This window comes from Macrobrachium nipponense, chromosome 18 (genome assembly GCF_015104395.2).
Source record: "Macrobrachium nipponense isolate FS-2020 chromosome 18, ASM1510439v2, whole genome shotgun sequence".
Lineage (NCBI taxonomy): Eukaryota > Metazoa > Arthropoda > Malacostraca > Decapoda > Palaemonidae > Macrobrachium > Macrobrachium nipponense.
Window position 1 is genome coordinate 34,089,810 of NC_087211.1, and position 20,164 is coordinate 34,109,973.

The window sequence follows — 20,164 nt, forward strand, 5'->3', positions numbered from 1 at the left end:
TTAAGAGTTCATTTTTGGCTCCTTTTTTTGTCATTGCTTGAAGTTTAGTATGCAACCATCAGAAATGAAAAAAATTATCATTATCATATATAAATAATGCGATATATGTTAGCGCAAAAACGAAATTTCATATATAATTGTATTCAAATCGCGCTGTGCGCAAAACGGTTGAAGGTAACAAGTTACTTTTTTTTTTCGTGGTAATGTGCACTAAATTGCGATCATTTTGATATATAACACTTTTATTGTAAAACGATAAAGCACACAGAGAAAATATTATCACAAAATAATGCATGAATTCGTAACGCGCTTACGTAACATATTTTTTTCAAAAATTCACCATAAATCTAAATATTGTCCTAGAGACTTCCAATATGTTTCAGAATGAAGACAAAATGATTGAATATTACTATACTGTAAGAATATTAGCTTACAAATGCAGTTTTCGACCATATCTGACGAGCTAAAGTTGACCGAATGTCAAATTTTTTATATATATATTTTTTATATGCAATTATTTCGGAAATAAGAAAAGCTACAACTTTCAAATATTTTTCGTTTTATTCTACATGAAATTGCGCACATTTTCATATATAAAAACTCTATGAAATGCCTAATATGAAACGGAGCAAATATTCCGAGAATGGGACTTACGCATTTCGGAGATTTGTGGCGGAGAATCCGCGCGCGGAGGAAGGAAAGTTTTTTTTAAAAAAAAAATTCACCATAAATTTAAATATTGTGCTAGAGACTTCGAATTTGTTTCACGATGAAGATAAATGACTGAATATTACTAGACTGTAAGAGTTTTATCTTACAATTGCGTTTTCGACCATTTCGGTAGAGTCAAATTTGACCGAACGTGGTTTTTTTTCTATTTATCGTGATTTATATGCAAATATTTCGAAAATGAGAATAGCTACAACCTTCAACTATTTATTTTGTTGTATTTATACATGAATTGCGCACATTTTCATATATAAAACGTTATGTAACGGCTAATTTAAAATGGTGCAAACATTACCACAATCGCACGTATGATTTTTTCGGAAGAGTTACCGCGCAGACGTAAAGAAAATGTTATTTTTTTCATAAATTCACCATAAATCGAAATATTGTGTGCTAGAGACTTCCAATTTGTTGCAAAATGAAGGTAAATGCTTGAATATTACTAGAATATAGGCGTTTTTAGCTTACAATTGCGTTTTTCGACCATTTCGGTAGAGTCAAAATTGACCGAAGGTTGAAAATTTGTCACTTATCATTTTTTAAATATGAAAATATTTCAAAATTGATAAAAGCTACAACCATAGGGTTGTTTTAGTTGTATTGTGCATGAAATTGTGCCACATTTTCATATATAAAACTTTATGTAACGGCTAATTTAAAATGGTGCAAACATTACCACAATCGCATGTATGATTATTTTCGGAAGAGTTACCGCGCGGACGTAAGGAAAAAGTTTTTTCATAAATTCACCATAAATGGAAATATTGTGCTAGACACTTCCAATTAGTTGCAAAATTAAGTTAAATGATTGAATATTACTAAAATATAAGAGTTTTAGCTTACAATGCGTTTTTCGACCATTTCGGTAGAGTCAAAGTTGACCAAAGGTTGAAATTTTGGCACTTATCGTTATTTTATATGAAAATATCTTAAAACTGATAAAAGCTACAATCATGAGTATTTTTTTGTTGTATTCTACATAAAAATGCGCACATTTTCATATATAATACTCTATGTAACGGCTAATTTAAAATGGTACAAAAATTATGTCAAAGTGACGAAATAATTTCCGAGATGTGTCACAGATACTTTTTAGTGCGGCAAGAAAGAAATTCGCGCTTGCGCGCCTGCGTACGATTGTAAACAAAACAACACCTTGATCCGTGAACTCCCAGCATCCCCCCCAAGGCGCGTGATTCAAGAGTTTTCGGCTGGTAGGCCTAAAAGTATTTTTCCGCGAATTTTAAAAAAACTTTTGTATGTCGACGTAAAATACGTCCAGTCGGCACCCGAGAGACAAAAAATGTCGACGTAAAATACGTCCAGGTCGGCGTTTTTTAAGGGTTAAACACTAAACATTTGCACACTAAACATTCACAAAACACTTACACACTAAACATTCACTAAACCCTAAACACCAACTATACTTTCACTGAATACTTACACACTAAACATCTACTGAATACTTACACACTAAACATTCACTAAACCCTAAACATACACTAAACATTCATTAACATTCACTAAACCTTAAACACTAAACCTTAAACACTAAACATTCATATATTTATAACATTGATAAAATCAATACAACCTTTAGGTCATTGGTGCTTCTTTACTGGAACACTATACATACTGTTCTCCATTGTGGATGTCTGCTTTTGCCAGAGATATGTCTCTTTTTAGATAGTGGTTCATGGTGGTAGCTTTCTGCCTCCTGATAGTAGCAGTTATGAGTTGCGACCATTGATGGAGGGTCTCTTGTTTTGTCACTTTTTCATAAGTTGTATTTCAACTGAGATCTTTCACATTCACAATGGATCCCTGATCCCCTTTATTTGTTGAGAGCAACCAGATTCACTGAACAGCAACACCAATATGCAATAAATGTGCGCCACTGTTTAACTTCTTAGTTCCAGATGTCCTTTATCCCTCACACCATTGGACTGTGGAACAGCTTCCCAGGGGATATTGTGTAATTGGAACTTCAGAAGTTCAAGCAGAAATGCAACGCATTACTACACTAACACTATTTTTTCTTTTTTAATAAAATGAGTCTCTGCCTTTATTTTCCTTTAACTCCTCTTACTTCTTCCCTAACGGACACCATTATTCTTTGGAAACTAGAATTTCAAGTTAGTGGGCCCAGTGGGCATGTTGCTTATGAATAGGTTTCATCTTCTGAATACAAGTAGTCCCTGGTTATCAGAAAGAGTGCTATTCCGACGGGCTTAATGATAAGGAAAAATCACCATCAACCGAAACTCAGCAGTTATGGCTGTTATGGTGGCGATAACCGGATTTAGGTGTTGATAATCAATTAGTAGGGCCTCTGTTAGGTATGTATTGGCACCATAAATCAAACCATATTCCCATTAACCAAGTCCGCCGATAACCAGGGAATGCCTGTAATATATAATAATAATAATAGAAAACAACCAAGGCATGTTAGTCAAGCATGATTGGGAACTAATATCATTGCTGTGTTTCATAAACAAGAAATTAAGCTGACACAATTTTCCCTTTCAGTGACCTCAAATTATCTATCAATGTTAAAAATACCATTGACTAGTCAGTTTCAATAACAAACTTGTCTATTATTATTTCATTAATGCTAATTATCATTTTGATAGACAGGAAAAAAATAGCACAGCAATTACAGCATAGACTAGTAATCTAACCCCAAACTTCTCACCTTGCAGGAGACCTACTGACTCCCAGTTTTGATAATTATTAAAGCCTTCCTGTTAAAATTTTAGGGAACTAAAACTTTTGCTGGACCTTAGAACTACGTATGTACTGCTTAGTTTGAAAGTCTTCAAGATTATTGACATATGCACAGTCAAGAAGGTGTTTGAAGCAAATTTTGGGGATAAGTGAAATCTGGAAAATAGCCTACACACTGTACAATAAACATTCACTAAACATCTGTGTGAGTAGGATGAAAGGAAACTGAGCTGGTTGCTGTGGACAGGAAATAGAGCCCTCTTGTCCTGGTTTCCTGGTTTTTAAATGAAGTACTCAAGTTAGCTTCAGATACTGACAATGAATCGTGCTCTTATATAACCCTTCTCAAGAAAACATTATTTTTACTGAGCCTGGCCTCAGGTGCTAGAATATCAGAACTGTTTGGCTCTCTCTAGAGAACTAAATCATATTGATTTCCTCCCGTCAGGAGAAGTTCTGCTTTCTCCATACCTGAAATTTCTTGGCAAAGAATGAAGACCCTCAGAACAGATGGTCCCCATCCCATGAAAATTGTCCCTCTTCCAGAGGACCCATCATTATGTCCAGTTATTACACTAAAGTCTTATCTTAACATGACTTCTAATAGGTCTTCAGGTCCTCTTTTTATTAGAGAGAAAGGTGGAACCATTTCCTTAAAAGGCATCAGACAACAATTTTTTATTTTATTAAACAAGTTAATCCGGACTCAGTTCCTCAGGTACATGATATCCAAGCAGTAGCTACCTCAGTTAACTATTTTCATCATCTGAAATTTGATAATCTCAAAAAGTATACGGGTTGGAAATCCCCGACAGTATTTAAACGCCGCTATCTAAAGTCTCTAGAGGCCCTTAAATATTCTGCAGTGGCTGCAGGAAACGTTGTCTTACCTGATACAGCCTAATTATGTAGTTTGTGAAGTTGGATATTATTAATTATCATTATTTTGACTTTTATTACCTTTTGGTACTCCCTCTCACCTACCTGCCTTGCTTGTATTCCCCCCCCTTCTTGCCTTTTTAGATCGGACTGGATTGCTTATCAACCCACTCCTGTACCTGTACATAGTTCATTATTCTTATAACTGTATATTCATTACCTATGTTCACTTTCCTGGTGATGGTATGGCCTTGGCCATATATGTTTTTTACACTATTTACTCCTGTTTTGGTTATTGTTAATCTTAGATCATTAAAACATGATGGTAAGGAAAAGTTTTATTTTTCCTTTTATATATAAATGTTTTAGTCTTATTCTAGATCTCTCACTGGGCGACACAGACCAATCCCAGAAAAGGGATTTTGACAAAGGAAATATCTATTTCTGGGTGAAGGCCTGTGTCACCCAGTGAACCCATCCCTCTCTTTCCTTTCACCACCCTTTAGCTGGCCCAAGCTTGGGTGCGTATTCAGGAATGTAGATCTTGGCAGAAGAAGTAGGGACGAGCGGAGGGTGGCCGTTGTAACGGCTCCTCTCAGGTGAGGGATTTTGAGAAAGGAGAGACCTAATTGGCTGGAGGTCTGTGGTAGTGGCATCCACTCGCCCCTGTTATTATACCGACACCTATGAAGGTGATCGATCCAGAGGTAGTAACTCTGGCATTCCATATGGCTTTTTTCTCGGGTATATTTAGCAATTATTTATACCTTGAAATGAGTGCTATAAGGGCATTTCACTGGGCGACACAGGCCTACACCCAGGAATAGATTTTTCCTTTGTCAAAATCCCCTTTTTTTAGACACCAGGATTTCCTTACGATTAATCATTGCTACAAAAAAGTGTGGGGACTAAACATGGAAGGAAGTGCTACAAGAAATGAAAAAGTATATTTCTTTTCTTGTAGCATCTCCTTCCATGTTTGGTGCCCATGCTTTTATTTTTGTAGACATGATTAATCATCAGAAAATCCTGTTTGTCTTAGAAAATTATCTTTCACTCTTTATTGGATTTAAAAAAAAACAGGTCTTGACATAGGAAAAACATATTTTTTGGTAGTCGCTGCTGAGTCCTCAAAGGATTACCGTTTCCAGACTAAGGTCAAAGAATTCTCTTAACTGGTCTTGTGGCCGGGTATTGTGTCTTAATGACAAACATTACACAGTAACACCCCGAACTTACACGAGGTTAGGTTCCAGACCCCCTCGCGCAAGGGGAAGTTTCGCGTAAGTTTGGCACAGTCTCTGAAATTGCTAATAAATGCTTACTTCTAGAGTTTGAACACTAAAAATTACCCTAATCATGCACCCTAAGTATTAGGCTAACTTTTTAATTAAATTAAAGTTACTGTAATTTGATTTAAAAGTTAGTTTAATACATTACACCTAAAAAAAAATAACTGGTTGGCATAAATATAATTACAGTAACTACTTTGTACATACTACGTTTCCACTTTCATACATATACTAAAGTTACCCCTAATTCATGGCATTTACCCTTAATTCATGGGATGCTATTTTCTTTTTCTGTCAGAGTAAGTTTTCTTTGCATCACTAGGTAAACTTCATAAGTCAGTCATAATGAAGCCCCACAATTAAATTAAATAAAGAAGACATGTATGTACATAAGTAATGTTTGCAGAGGGTGAAGGCAAAATTAAATCAATTTAAAATCATGAACTAGTGTGAGAGCTAAGTACGGGCTAGAGAGAGAGAGAGAGAGAAATGCATATGTCACGTAGGTAAAAACTCTGGATGGGTATCATCTTTATAAAGTGCGAATTGGATCACATCTTCTGAAAGTACATCAACTGTATGTGTTGTAATTACCTAACATAGTACATACAGATTGTACCAGCACTTTTCTCCGAGGTTAAAAAAGTAATTTTCACAGAACGACAACTCTGATGTTTTACTAGTCGATCATGGAGTTCTTATATAGTGACTAACACTGAATTACATACTGCCTCTGTATTATTTTCAAAAATATAAATAGCAATCACAAAATCTCTACTGATTTTACACTTAAAAGCATGAAACCTATATTAATTGTAGTACATTAGTACGTTCTTCAGAAATTAAACAGTTTCTGAAGGGATATCATCTTTGAAAAGTGCAGTAACTTTGTGAGTGGGTATCACATCTTATAAAAGTACATATATGCACTAATTGCATATTTGTGCATATACAAAAATAAGAATTACTTTTTAATAAATATTTTATAATAAAAGCTTTAGAATTTAAAAATTTGCATAATAAACTGAACATAAACATTTTTGCAGGGTTTTGCAGTGCTTCTGGAGGGTTCGCAAATGTTCGCGCTATTGTGAAGAACTCGTGTATGATAATTAGTTAGGTTCCGATGAAAAGTTAGCACTATTGTGAATTCGCGCAAATCAAATCGCGTAAGTTCGGGGTATTACTGTAACACGTGATAGAGTATAAATGGACTCGGGATAAGAGGGCACTTTCTATTATCCTCAGTGAACGCTAATACCCAGTTTACCTACTACGTCAAAACCGCAAGAAGAAGATGCGGTTATGTGCATACACGCGGTCATATTGATTACTTACAACCAAAATCCGACCAAGATGTCGTTCCTTTCTGTTGGTCAATGCAGCAGGATCCCTTACCCAAATCCCATGTTTTTTCGTTAGGGAAGTGGGAGGGTTTTGAGGACTTGACAGCGATTACCAAAAATATGTTTTCCATACGTCAAAACCTGTTTTTTAATAGTGTAGTCACTGTTTCATCCTCAAGGAGCTTTACAAAGAAATTGACAGGTGATGGAAAGCTCTTGAATTTTAATCCAGACAACCCAAAAATATTTTTGGTCCAGGGTCAAGCTACTAGTTTCAAGGTCCCATTCTTTATTCCAAATACCTTTAGGTTTGGTAGAAAAAGACAATAAACTCACGTTTTTTAGGGTTAATTTCTGTGATGACTTACCTAAGCATGCTGGGTATGGTTGCAGTATTGTCAAACCTTCTCTAGCGATAGATAGCATACCCGCCTGTTAGGAAGACCTGTGGTTAGCCGCTGTAGTAATTATGGGTCAAGACTATCCACGTTATTGGAACCCGTCTAGAGCAGATCTTTATGGTGCAAAGGACTGCAGAAGGGAAGTAACAACTTAAATACTAGTCAAATCATGATATCATAATCATAAAAATAGCGGTTCCATTAATGTTGCCTTCTATTCCATGATTGTTGTAACTGCAAGGCGTTTGTCTTCAAAAAGGGGTAAATTTAAAATTGTTTCCTTAGGATTTTTGACTGGGCTGTCAGTATGGATATAATGTAAATATATCTTCCATACATATTGGTATTGCCCGATATATGAACTGTCATTTTTGCACTAGGTACCTAGCAATGTTGGGCAAGTAATTTTCACAGTACAGATATTATTTAAGAAAATCCACCAGTGAAGGTCTTGGCTTAGAAAGGAGGATCCTTAAATGACTTTCCCTCCTACTGACTGGGATAAAACAGTGGACAGTTTTGGAATTTATCTCTTTGCCTGTTTTTAAAGCAATAAGAACCAATGCCTGTTTGGCCAATTTGGGGTTATGTAATAAGGAAGTTGTTACTTAGTGGGTTAGGAGTTTGCTCCACACCTTGAAATCTGGGACAATGGAGGAAAAGGGTATATCATCCTCCATTTGTACCAGTCTTGTAGGACTGTTGCTTGCCTGGCAGTTTGTGATTCTCATATGTGGCGAACAGGTCCACCTCCATTTGTGGAAGCATTTTGGCTAATTTCTGAAAGAGTGATTGTATAACTCTACTCTGTTGAAGCTGTCATTTTCCTTGATAGGGAGTCTTACTGTTACACTAAGAGACCCCATAAGGTGAATTGTAGGCAAGTGCCAATTCCTCTCTTGCCCCATCAAAGGATGGTTAGCATTACCATATTGAGAGGAGGCTAGTATCATCCCAACCTCATAATGTAGGACATTGCAGTCATGTTGTTAAGAACCAATAAAATGTTAATTTTCCGGTGGTTTAAGTTTTTTGAGAGACAAAAAGACAGCCATCAGCTCCAGGAACTTGATATGACAGTTCCTCAGAGTAGCTGAACACCTCCCTGCACCTGACGATCCTCCCAACGTCCTCCCAACCTGTCAACAAGGCATTTGTGTCTATTGTCATTCATACAGACTGAGGATCAAGGCCGAAGTACCTCCCCACCTTTTTTAATCTTTTGATGAGGTCGGTCTCATATCTTGTTTGTTGCATGCAAATTGCTCTGGGCTGTGCAAGGCATGTTTTGAGGACTTGCCTTATTTTGTTTTGAGTGTGATGGGGAGAGACGAGCCATAAAAAGTATCCCAACACAGTCCCAGCTCCTGAGTACTGGGTGGGAGGTGGGATTTTACCAATTAATCATAAAACCTTTCGACTGTAACCAGTTAACCTCTGCTCAGGTTTTTCAAGCGCTTTTCTTGTGGGCCCCCAGATCAACCAGTCGTCTATGTGGGCTATTAGCTGTATTGCTGATTTCTCGAAGAACTACCGTTACTAACTTTGTCAAATCTTAGGGCAATGACTTTGAATCTGTCATATCTTTCCATATCAAAACCTTAGAAAGGGATGGAAGTGAATAATGACTGGGACGTGCCAGTATATATGCATCTTTTAGACCTACAGTTGTCCAAGTCTCTTTTAGAACAATTGAGCCCACTAGGGTAATGGTAGTTATTCAGAAAATTTGGCAAACAATGTGCTTGTTCAGTATTGATAGGTCTAGGATTACTCTTCGTTTGGAGGAACCCTTTATGGGGACACTTAGAGAGACGTGCTTGCTGGCAAATATCCGCACCTTTCTCTATGGCTCCCATTAACAGGGCCTTTATACACGTAACATTCCAGAGAGGAGTCTGGTTTTTGGAGGAACCTTTTACAGGAGGGGGAAGGGTGAGACTGTTTCCACCCCAGCCCGTTCAGAATTAATGCTGTGTCCCAAATGGGAAGACTTCAATTGCCTGTGGTGTCACTGAAGTCGACCCCCAACCAATATCATTCCTATTGGTATCCACCTCTTCCTCTGCCCTTAATAGGCATTCCACTTTTTGCTTTTCCTTTTCTATAAGAGGGTCTTTGGACCTTGTGAAAAATATTTTCTTACCATTGTTGTTGTCCTTTTGTGAGGGATCATCCTTGCAGAACACTTACCTGTTCTTTGAGGGATAACTTTAGGGTGACTGAAGGCTTACCTTTTTGGGTTGGGTATGGAGAAGTTGTGGAATTTTGTTTCCTAAATCCCCCTTTTTCCCAAAAGAGAGTCTCATGTACAATTCTGTTGGTGGGCTAGCCCGTTAAGTTTTTAACCACAACAAACTCTTCAAACAGGTCCTTACAGAAACGGTTATTATGTAATAATGAAGTTAAATTGGGGAGTGACTAGTTGGAGCCCTCCAATCTTTCCATTCACGCTTTTATGCGCCACTCTAGAAAGTCATAGGATGCTTGCCACAGGGTTCTCATAAGACTTTTAACCACAACAGCAACAATTGCTCTGGAACATTTTGGAAGACTTTTGATGCCAACTTCCAGCAAGGTGGTAGAGGTTACAATACTGAAGAGGTGGATCCTAGTATGAAATTCTGCTGAGGCTGTCGCCTTTGAGATTCTTCTCATAGGGGTCCTAAATTGTTGTGTAGCTATAAAGGAGGCTTTTCCCTTCAGAAGGGAGCTGTAGTACTGCCTATTCCTTGGTGGAGTTGTCCGAAACTGGGATGACCGAGGTAAATGGTTTTAATTCTCCCATTGTCTCTGGTCTTTTAATCACCACAAAATTCTGAAAATCTGTCTTTAAAAGATTAGTCATTTTGAAAATAAAGGGACATAAGCTTTGGTCCTGATGAAGGGTGTCTTCTATAGCTTTTAATGTTATAGACACAGGTAAGAAGACCATTTCTATTAGTGTTCTTTCACATGTACAGCTTCGATCATAGTTTTTCTCTCATTGATTAGATATTTACTATAGGGAGAGAAAATACATACTGAAGCGTTTAACCAAGGATCATAATTATCATCAAGATGAGTATGAGCCCATATCAAGTTTTAATTTGAAGTTTTGTATTCAGAACTGGCCAATAGTGGTTTCCAGTTCCACCACTAGACTTTATTTTGGCAGCATTTGCATCCCTTCTCACTTTTGGGTTGCAGGATGCAGTACTTTTACACTTTGGAGTGTATTGGACTAAATTAAATTCTTTTTTGGAATCATGCATCATGTCGCTCATACATTGCCGCTCTGTGTCAACGACATTTTCTGATGTTATTCACAATTTCTTTATGGAATTGATCAAATACCGCAAATTGCGTATCCCTTCTGGGGGAGCTTGCATTACCTGACTGAGTATCTACAGCTGAGCTGCAGCTGTGTTCCCCAAGGTGCAGAGGTCGTGGGTGAATTACTGTAACCCTCTGAAACTGTTGCCATTTCCGTTGGGTTAAGTTGGATCCTTGTATCCCTTCCCTTTTGGGTGAAGGATCCTGATTTCCTTACGGAATTGATCAAATGCCACAAACTGTGTATCCTGTTTGGGACAGCTTGCACATTTTGACTGAGCTTCAATAGCTGAACTGTAATTGCCTGTTAATGAAGGGGTAGAAGTCCTAGGTAAAAATGCAGTACCCCTCCAGAAATATAGTAATATCAGTCGGAGTCAGATGGATCCTAGTATCCCCTTTGGGGGGAAAAGATCCTCTTCAGCATCGATAGCTGTAAATGAGAATAGAATTCCTTCTGTAAGGTTTCTCCCATGGATACCTGAAATTTGTGTCCCTGATCCATCTGGATTCAGCATCATTTCAGTGGCAATGCCCCCTTCATGTTCCGTAGTAAGAATGTCTCCCCTATGTAAAAATTCCTCTATTTCGTCCGCGGTGTAACCTAGGAGGTAGTGGGGACTGATATTACTGTGTTTTCGCCCAGACATAACACTTGGGAGGTACTGTGGACTGTTGCTACTGAGTTTCGACCCAAACATAAATCTTGATCTGAGAAAAAAGTTACATATCTGCTGCCGGAGTTTTGCCAGAAAGATATAATTTCCCCTTTCCTTAGTCCTACTGAACCCTAAGAATCACCAGGACAACTTAAAATGTCAGTAGCATACTATATGTTTGGTACATACCTGTTGACCCAGCAAATCATAATTGTTTTTTACAAGACTAAACCCATGCAGTTGGTATGAGCCATACCCACTGGCACAAAATGACCTGTTCAATTTTATATGGAACACTTGAACTGCGGGTCCTTCATAATGGCAGCCCTGTAGTGATATAAAGCAAATTGCTATTAGAAGCCAGTCAGTATTAAATTACTGAGGGACACCTCTGTAATTTCTCATACAGTTTCCATATTTATAGTAGATTCTATTAGAAATCTATGTTAACTTAAGCCATTAGGTTTAAGTTAGTTTTGACAGTCATATGTGGCTGTACATCATTAGTCTTTTTGCTGTAGCTGTGTAAAATTTTAATTTTAATTGTCATCCTATCTACTAACTTGTTTAGTTAGCCCAAGCCACTGTTTTAAATGTCCTTAGGTTATTAATTATGCCTAGGATTCTGTTTATACCCAGTCCTAGGCTATTTGGGCTAAACTACCACTTAGTACACCAACAATAAGATGTTTCCTAAATTGTCCTATCTTAGCTTAGTAATCCAGTTTATTCTATATAAAAACAGAAGGTTAGTTACATGTAAATTCATAGTTAGGCTAACATCTTTTGTCTAACTCAGATAGTTTATATGTAGCCCTAGGCTATTTAGTCCACTGTATAAAACAGTAACTTTCTAATATGAAACTCTTTGATGTGAAATATTATAGTTGGACTGTCACTTATTACAGGTTATTGTCTAATCCTGATTAATTTATTTACCTTTAAAGGTGTGGGATTAACCAGGTGTAATTTGTAGCCTTTAAGATAGGCTACTACCTATTAGCCCATTTGGTCTATGTATTGGTTTTGGTCTACTATATAAAACAGTAAATTACTAATGTAAAACTTTTTAGTTAGGTTATCTCCTAGTATTAGTTATTGTCTAGTCCTGATTAACAGTTTTTGGTCTACTATAGCTAGGCTAGCATATCACTTAGCCTAGGTTATTGTCTAATCAATCTAGATTATTTAATTCCCTCCTAAGGGTATGCACATGCTAGCCTACAGTATTAAGAAAGTACTTAAGTATACAGGGTATATAAAAAGGAAAAATGTCTATAGCCTTTTGTCTAATCCCAAGGTCTTTGATGTAAAGTTAGGCAACTGCTTAGGCCCATGGCCTAACAGAGTGTGTCCTTAAATCTTATCTTAACTCAGGTTACTGCCTAATCCAGGTTGTTTCTGTTCACCCTTAAGGATCCTAGGTTATAGGCGACAGACAATATCTACTACAGTCTAGCTAACATAGTCTTACTGAATCAATGTTGATCATAGGCTACTGCCTGGTAGGCTATTGCCGATAACATTATCTGAAATGATTATCAATTATTTTAATAATAATTGAAACATTTCTTTAAGTAAAACTTCTAAATAGAATGATAAATTCTTCAAAACCAATTTTCTCTTCTAGAAATAGCAAACAATCAGAAAATATAAAAAGCGCTGATGTGTAGTGGGTGAATACCAACCTATTAGTAGAAAAAATTGCCTAAAAAATCCATTTTGTACCTGAGAGAGTGCACACTGTGCCCAAATCAAACTACACAACATGGCCCACCTATGGTATACTCATAAATCCTTAACTCAGAGAATAAATGTCATATTTTGTACTTTAAAAATTTTCGGGAAATGGTCGGCGCTCTGAAAATGCGGGGAAACACCGACCGGGAGGCGGGAGAACCTTCCAAAATCCAAATTTCCTGTTTTTAGCATAATGACACGTATAATCTTTCAAGAAGGCAGTAGGCTAGATCAGAAAGACTTAATGACATTAGACATATGAATAGGTACCCACCAATAAAAATTTCCTGTTTTTAGCATAATGACACTGATATTGCATCACAATTCACTAAGTATCACCTTCAACTTTACACAAAAAAACACTGTCCCACTTTCTATGTGTTTAAAAAATATTCAACATTTCAGAATATTCAAAACTTCAAAAATATTTCAAAATATTCATAATTTCATGCATCGGTGTTGGGGGTTGATGTTTCCCAGCATGTTTATGGTTGGTAGTTCCTCCCACCATGTTTTTTTTTTTCTTTCACACAATGCTGTGGGAGCGCTTCGAAGGGTCACACATCATTTCACTTGATAACATGTAAATATATAACTAAATATCGTAATGAAACTTAACTAGAAATAATCACACCATATTCATGGCATGAGACACTATATGAGAAGGTGAAAAATTACAACAGACATCCAAAAAATCAATTTTCTTATCTGATAAACACAGACATCATGATGGCGTAAACCTGTTGCTATTGTGTTGTTCACTGAGATGGTTGCTGTATTGGTGGTGAGTTTTGGCATGAAATTCAAAATAGTTTTCATACCAAAGCATTCGGTCGGTCCCCCTCGGTCGGTGCTCATCCTACTGGGGAGAAGGCCGGTTTACAGCTTTTCATGCACAATAAAATCATCGTTCCAGTCTAAACTAAAATTTTTTAACTGGAACTTGAAATTATGTACTTAACATTCAAGTTAGATGTTTTTTTACTTGCCATTATCCAACAGACCCATAGCTATTAATCTGGAATACTGAAGGAACATTGTACTATCATCTAGGCATAGTCATCATCTCTAGATTCCAAGTCATTTGTGTTGAGGTATTTCATGGTCAACTGTTTAGTGCCTTGTTGAGCTGCAGGCACCAATAAAGTTCATCTACCAAACAGTGTGATGTGCAACTTGTCCGTCTGGACCCAGACTTGCATTAAGTGACAGGCTGATATTGGTTGGCCTCTATATTTGAATTATCATACTCACTCAACCACCTGTGATTAAAATATGGCAAGTATGATCATTCCAGATGTTATGTTATTACAAATCCTTCAATGTGGAAATGATATGACATTACCTGTGGTGATAGATAAGAGGTCACTTTCAGTGTGTTTGCATGTTTCTCACATATTTAGGTCAAAGTATCCACCATCCTTTTTCTAATAATGTGGAGTTTTCATTCTGTCCACTAGCAGCACAGATGAATTTCCAATCTTGGAAGAAGTAAAGATTTTGTAGATGTCCATGAGTTTGGAAAATAATGCTACATCCCTAGCAGGATTGCAATTTGCCAGCTGGTCTTCTTGCCTACTTCTACCATTGTAGAATTATCCCTCTTGCTGCATATGATTTCAAAACTGTAACACTTATAATGTAGTTGGTCTCCTGTTGTGGCAGGATCACAAGCTAAAAACAAACGGGCAAGACTCCCCACATAAATTTAACCAATCTGGCTGCCAAACTCACCCTCAGCCACACTTTCCTCTTCACTCTACAGAAAAAATGCAGAACAATTGACTTACCTACACACAGAACAAAAAACACAAACACAACTACTCACCCCAACTCCAGATACTCAGGGCTATGCTTTGCTGTCCACTGGACGAGGTCGCAGAGACACCAACTGCAGCAAACCAACACACAACCAACAACAAAGAACTATAACCACACAACTCAACAACAACCAAGAACCACAACCACACAACACAACAACAACATGACAAGCAACCAAGGACCACAACACAACAACAACCAAGGACCACAACTCAGCAACACATCAGTAAACAAGGACTACACCACAACTCAACAACACAACAAACAAACAAGGACTACAGCAACAACAACAACACCAAGAAACCACAACAGCTCACCAACAACCCCACTCCACAACACCCAACCAACAACCCCGCAAGCCCACACCCAACCACTCACAACAACACCAAGAAACCACAACAGCTCCCCAACAACAAGAACAGCCCTCAACTATAATCAACTCACAAGCTCAACAACCTCCCAACACACAAGCACAACTACCTTCAAACACAGCACAAATATCTCAGATAACTCCCTGAAAACACAACACAACTGACCAACAATAATACCAAGACCGCTGCCCAAACATCGGCCCTTCACGATTTCTCATTGCAGACTGCCTCAAAATACAGACCAGACTTGTGACCGACCCACCAGACACAATCACCCCTCGCCGAACGAGCAATTTGCTTGCTAACTATCCATTCACACGAACACAAACAACCTAACGCCGCTTACGTTCCTCTCTCTCTCTCTCTCTCTCTCTCTCTCATCTCCTCTCAAGATCGTCTCTCTCCTCTCTCTCTCTCTCCTCTCTCTCTCTCTCGCTCTCTCTCTCTCTCTCTCTCTCTCTCTCTCTCTCTCTCTCTCAATCCTCAAGGTTGTTGTCAAATGGAACTCCCATAACTCCTTCATATTTCCTCCCCTGTTACATTTGATGTCTCCTTACACTCGCAACACCCACACTAAATAGTCTTCCGCAACACCCATGGATGCTCGGATGCAGGCCCCCCTGGATCTTGTTTGAGGGCCCTCATACACACTCTCAGTTACACTGTCATCCACTTCTCCCAGACCACTTCCAGTCAGACTCACTTTACCCTCTCCCTCACTACTATCCTCCCAAATCCCACTCACTACTTCATCTATATCTTCCAGCTCTTGCCCCAACATCTCCCTTACTTCTGCTGCCACTCAGTTTATCCACACTTCTGCTAAACCCTTGCAAAGCTTCATCCATAACACTAATTACTTCATTACCACTTGGTTCCCTTCCCTCTGAAATCTCACTTATCCCCATTAACTCAAACCCACAGACACTATAAGTATCATTCATTCCCTCAGAGTCATCCGTACCACACGCTTTATCAACCATTTGCACCCCAACACTAACACCCTCCTCCCATACTCATCCAACACCAACTGCCGATCTCCTAGACCCATTTGCTCACTGACACTCGGCTCACGCTTATTCACCCTCAATCATTCACTCATCGCATTCTCCTAAACATACTGTCGCATACTAGAGGACCCACCCAACTGAATCCCCATAACACCTAGTTTCCCGAATTCCCTGCGTGACTCATCCTCTTTCACCTACACACACTCGCCACATGACCTTCCATTCCACACTGAACACATTTCGCTTGTTGTTCCTTACACATCGTAGCTTAATGGCCATTCTTAACATAATTACTGCAAACCTCGTTCATACGGGTACCCTGACATCCACTGCTATATGCCCTGTCTGCCCACACCTGTAACACTTAATACCCCTATCTTTCTTATAGTACTCACTCACTAAGTGGCCCATTTGCCCACACCCGAAAGGCGCCCCTTGTGTCCTGGCTTACCATATCTGTAACACTGCTGCTCTCGCTCACTGCTAACTGACCCTACTCTTCCGATACTCACACTCCTATCTCTTTTAGGGCTAACTACACTCACGTTACTTGCTCTGACTCTCCTATCAACCACTCACTCTGCCATTTGCTTCGACCCTTCTAAAACTGCCTCCCTATAGCTCTTAAACTCTGGTTAGCCTCAGCTACTTCAGTCCTAACATTATACGTTTCAGATTTATAAACTTATACACACTCTCAGTCACAGTTGCCAATAACTTCCTAACTAACTCTTTACACTCATTTATCCCTTCGTCCCCAAACTTTTTCCTGGCTAATGTTTCTAACCTACAGACATACAGAGACAGAGACTCACCAGCATTCATTTTGGCCTCTTCAAAATTATGTTTTCTCCTGTATCTAACGCTACTCTTTATCCTCTTTGCCTGTTCCACAATCCTAGCTTTTAGATTCTCATACGGCACATTCCCTACGCTCATCACTACATACTCAACAAAAATCCCATTAAGAAGTTACCTAACTCTCTTGCCCAGACACTCTTGTTATCCCCATACTTAGCCACACAATACTTCTCATATTCCTTAAAAAAGTTCCTTAAAAAGTTCCTGATATCCCTACTACCATATTCCTTGTATTGTGCACATCGGGGTACTTCTCTCATATATAGAACCTTTCGTACTTCCTGCTCACTCCCACTCTCACTTTCGCTACCTTCATTCTGACCCTTCTTTCCCTCTTCTGAATACAGCAAGTCCATTTCCATACTCACGTCCATACTTTTAGTCACACCTTTCTTACCTTTCTTCTTCTGACCTACCAATTCCCACTTACGACCATCTAAATCACTCTCATCCTGCACCTGATCCTCAACTCTATGGTCACCTTCATCAGTCCTCTTCTTACCCTGCTCATCAGTCTTACTAGTCTTTCCCTTAGCCCTTTTCTTACCCTCAACTTCCTTCTTACCCCTCTGCTCTGATTTCTCCCTATCCTGTCTTCTTCTTCCCCTCACTTGCCACAACCTTATCACTTTCATCACTCATACTCTCATCCACTTGTTCTTTCACTTACTTAATCGCTCCTGGCCTATCACAAGACCCAGTAGGCCTACCCCCTACTGCTCCCTCTCCCATGAATCCCTTCATCATTACTCCAAATTTTTTGTCCATTTTCTCAACCATTCTCTCTTCCGCTCCTTTCACCTCTTTCATTTCCACTTTTGCACTCCTTAGCATTCCTCTCACTTCCTCTTACTCGCTCTTCAGCTCCTCACACTCTACCCCTAACCTCTCATTCTCCACTTCCAATCTTTCCTTAGCTTCCCCCACCAACCACAACTCCTTCAGCCTCTCCATCTCCTTCAACCCTTTCTTCCTCACTTTCTCCACAAATCACTCAACTCACTACCCCAATCATCCTGCAGCTGCCACACCAACTCTGTCAAACTATGTTAGGTATAACAAGTCTCCATGGTTTTAGCACTCTAACAGACAGTCCATTATGCTTCTCTTTCTCCTTGACTGATACAAGTCAAAGTCCTTATTTACTGACTTCCAGCTTTGATTAATGTTACCTGTTGCCTTGTCCTGTTGACTACCCTGCTAACTGATGCTGGACTTTACATGCCTATGAAGTTGTGTTGTAATCATCTTAATTGCCAGGGTAGTTGTGTGTTGGGCTTTGGCCCACACATTCCTTTCTACACGACTGATAAACTGGTTTGTGTTTCCACAGTCTCCTTGTAACAGGTGCTGGCAAGTGGCACTAGCTACTCCACACTTTACTCAGATTAACAAAGGTTGATTATGGCAACTGACATTTGTCTTGCACACTCCCTTTTTTTCAAGAAAGGCACAGGTCAACCGGAAAGTCACCTTCTTTTCAAAGCTGTTATGCTGATTAGTGCTTGTTGCCATCTCATGTCTCATGGAAATGTTACAGAAAACTCACAACACCCTTATAAAATAAGTAGGATGACAGAAGAAAAATTAAGAACACTTGGTAAACTGAAGTTTCTAGTTAAAGGAAGACTGAAAATGATATTGTGTGACAAATTAGAAATTCCTTCTGATAATTTTGACTGAAACTTAGCAGTTGAATCCTGAAATTATTATTCTTCTTGTTTTCTTACTGGGCTGTGGAAGTAAACAAAATTTTTTTACAATGCTCGCCTTTACAGTATAAGTGGAATAATAATGTGATTACTGGGTGTTTAAGTTAATAGAAAAAATATGTTTATATTGCAGTGATTTTAAATTTTCATGGTTATTTACCTTTCAGTGTCAAAGGAAACTCCAGGACAAGGAAAGCAAGTGATCTCACCAAATCCCTTTTCTGATACCAGTGTCAAGAAATTACATTGTGATTATATCACAAAATGTTATGAAGAAGGAAGGAAGCCTGTTGGTATTGATGTGTACAGAAGGATATTCAATTCAAAACAGAAGTAATGCTAAGATATGCATAAAATTGAATTTTTTGGAAATTAAGTATATATTTTTTAACAAACTGTCTTTTATTTGTTCCCTTTCCTGAGAGTTCTGCAAACAATAGGAACATGGTTGAAATCTTTTCACCACCAGTTTTATAAAGAGTACTGTATGGCATCAAGTCAAGTATTTACATTCCTTTTCAGATAAAAGTTAAAAAAGTTAAAGATAGTGTTTCAGTCCTCCACTCGGGTGAATGTCAGCCGGGTAACCCAAACCCACCACCATGGCCTCACTCATTGCAGTCACCACTAGTAGACAGCCTCACCAGTGACCACTGGTCCCAAGATTACAAGACCAGAAGGCTACCAACTGTACTAGCCAGCAGGGGTTGGCCTCCAAATAGAATCCAAAATAAGAAACCAACGAACTTAATCTGACAAAGATGACAAGAAGACAATCCAGTTTTCGGTACCCCTAAAAATGGAAAATTTTCAAACTTACTGCAGTATGTATTTGCATTTTTCCTACCATACAAACATGAAGTTTTTTTTCCATAGGATTTAGCTTGCAAACGTGAGCTGGAACAGCTATTTAATTTTCAGGCAAGGGTGTTAACTCGCCTGCCGTTGTATTGCACTCCACTTTTCCTTTCGGCCCAGTACCGGAATTGGGAGTGGTGGAGGTTGAATGTGAATGTAACAAGCTTCAGGTTTGTGTGTTAGTTAAAAATCTGCTAGTACTTTTTCCTGCACAAATACAAACTGTTCTTTACATAGGAGACTTACCCATTGGTGAGGGGAGTCTTGGGAATTTTCTGTACTAACTGGTTGGTTCTAACCTACCAGGAATACCTTCCTGGTCTGGAAGAGCTGAGGAAGGAATTGCACACCTCTAGCTTTTACTAAATGGGATGTTGCAAATGCCTGACTCGAGTGTAACAGATCCCCATCCCCTTGAGTGCATATCATCAAAGGCCATGAAG

At 38.6% G+C, this 20,164-nt stretch overlaps 1 protein-coding gene across 1 annotated transcript in view; it reads left to right on the top strand.

Moving 5' to 3' along the window:
• Positions 1-19,258, top strand: part of LOC135196955 (uncharacterized) — a 158,330-nt gene extending 139,072 nt beyond the window's left edge. The window contains exon 8 of the mRNA XM_064223805.1: positions 19,031-19,258. Within this exon, the coding sequence (XP_064079875.1) occupies positions 19,031-19,200 (170 nt within the window). The 3' untranslated portion in view covers positions 19,201-19,258. The remainder of the gene's footprint in view (positions 1-19,030) is intronic.
• Positions 19,259-20,164: the final 906 nt, after the last annotated feature.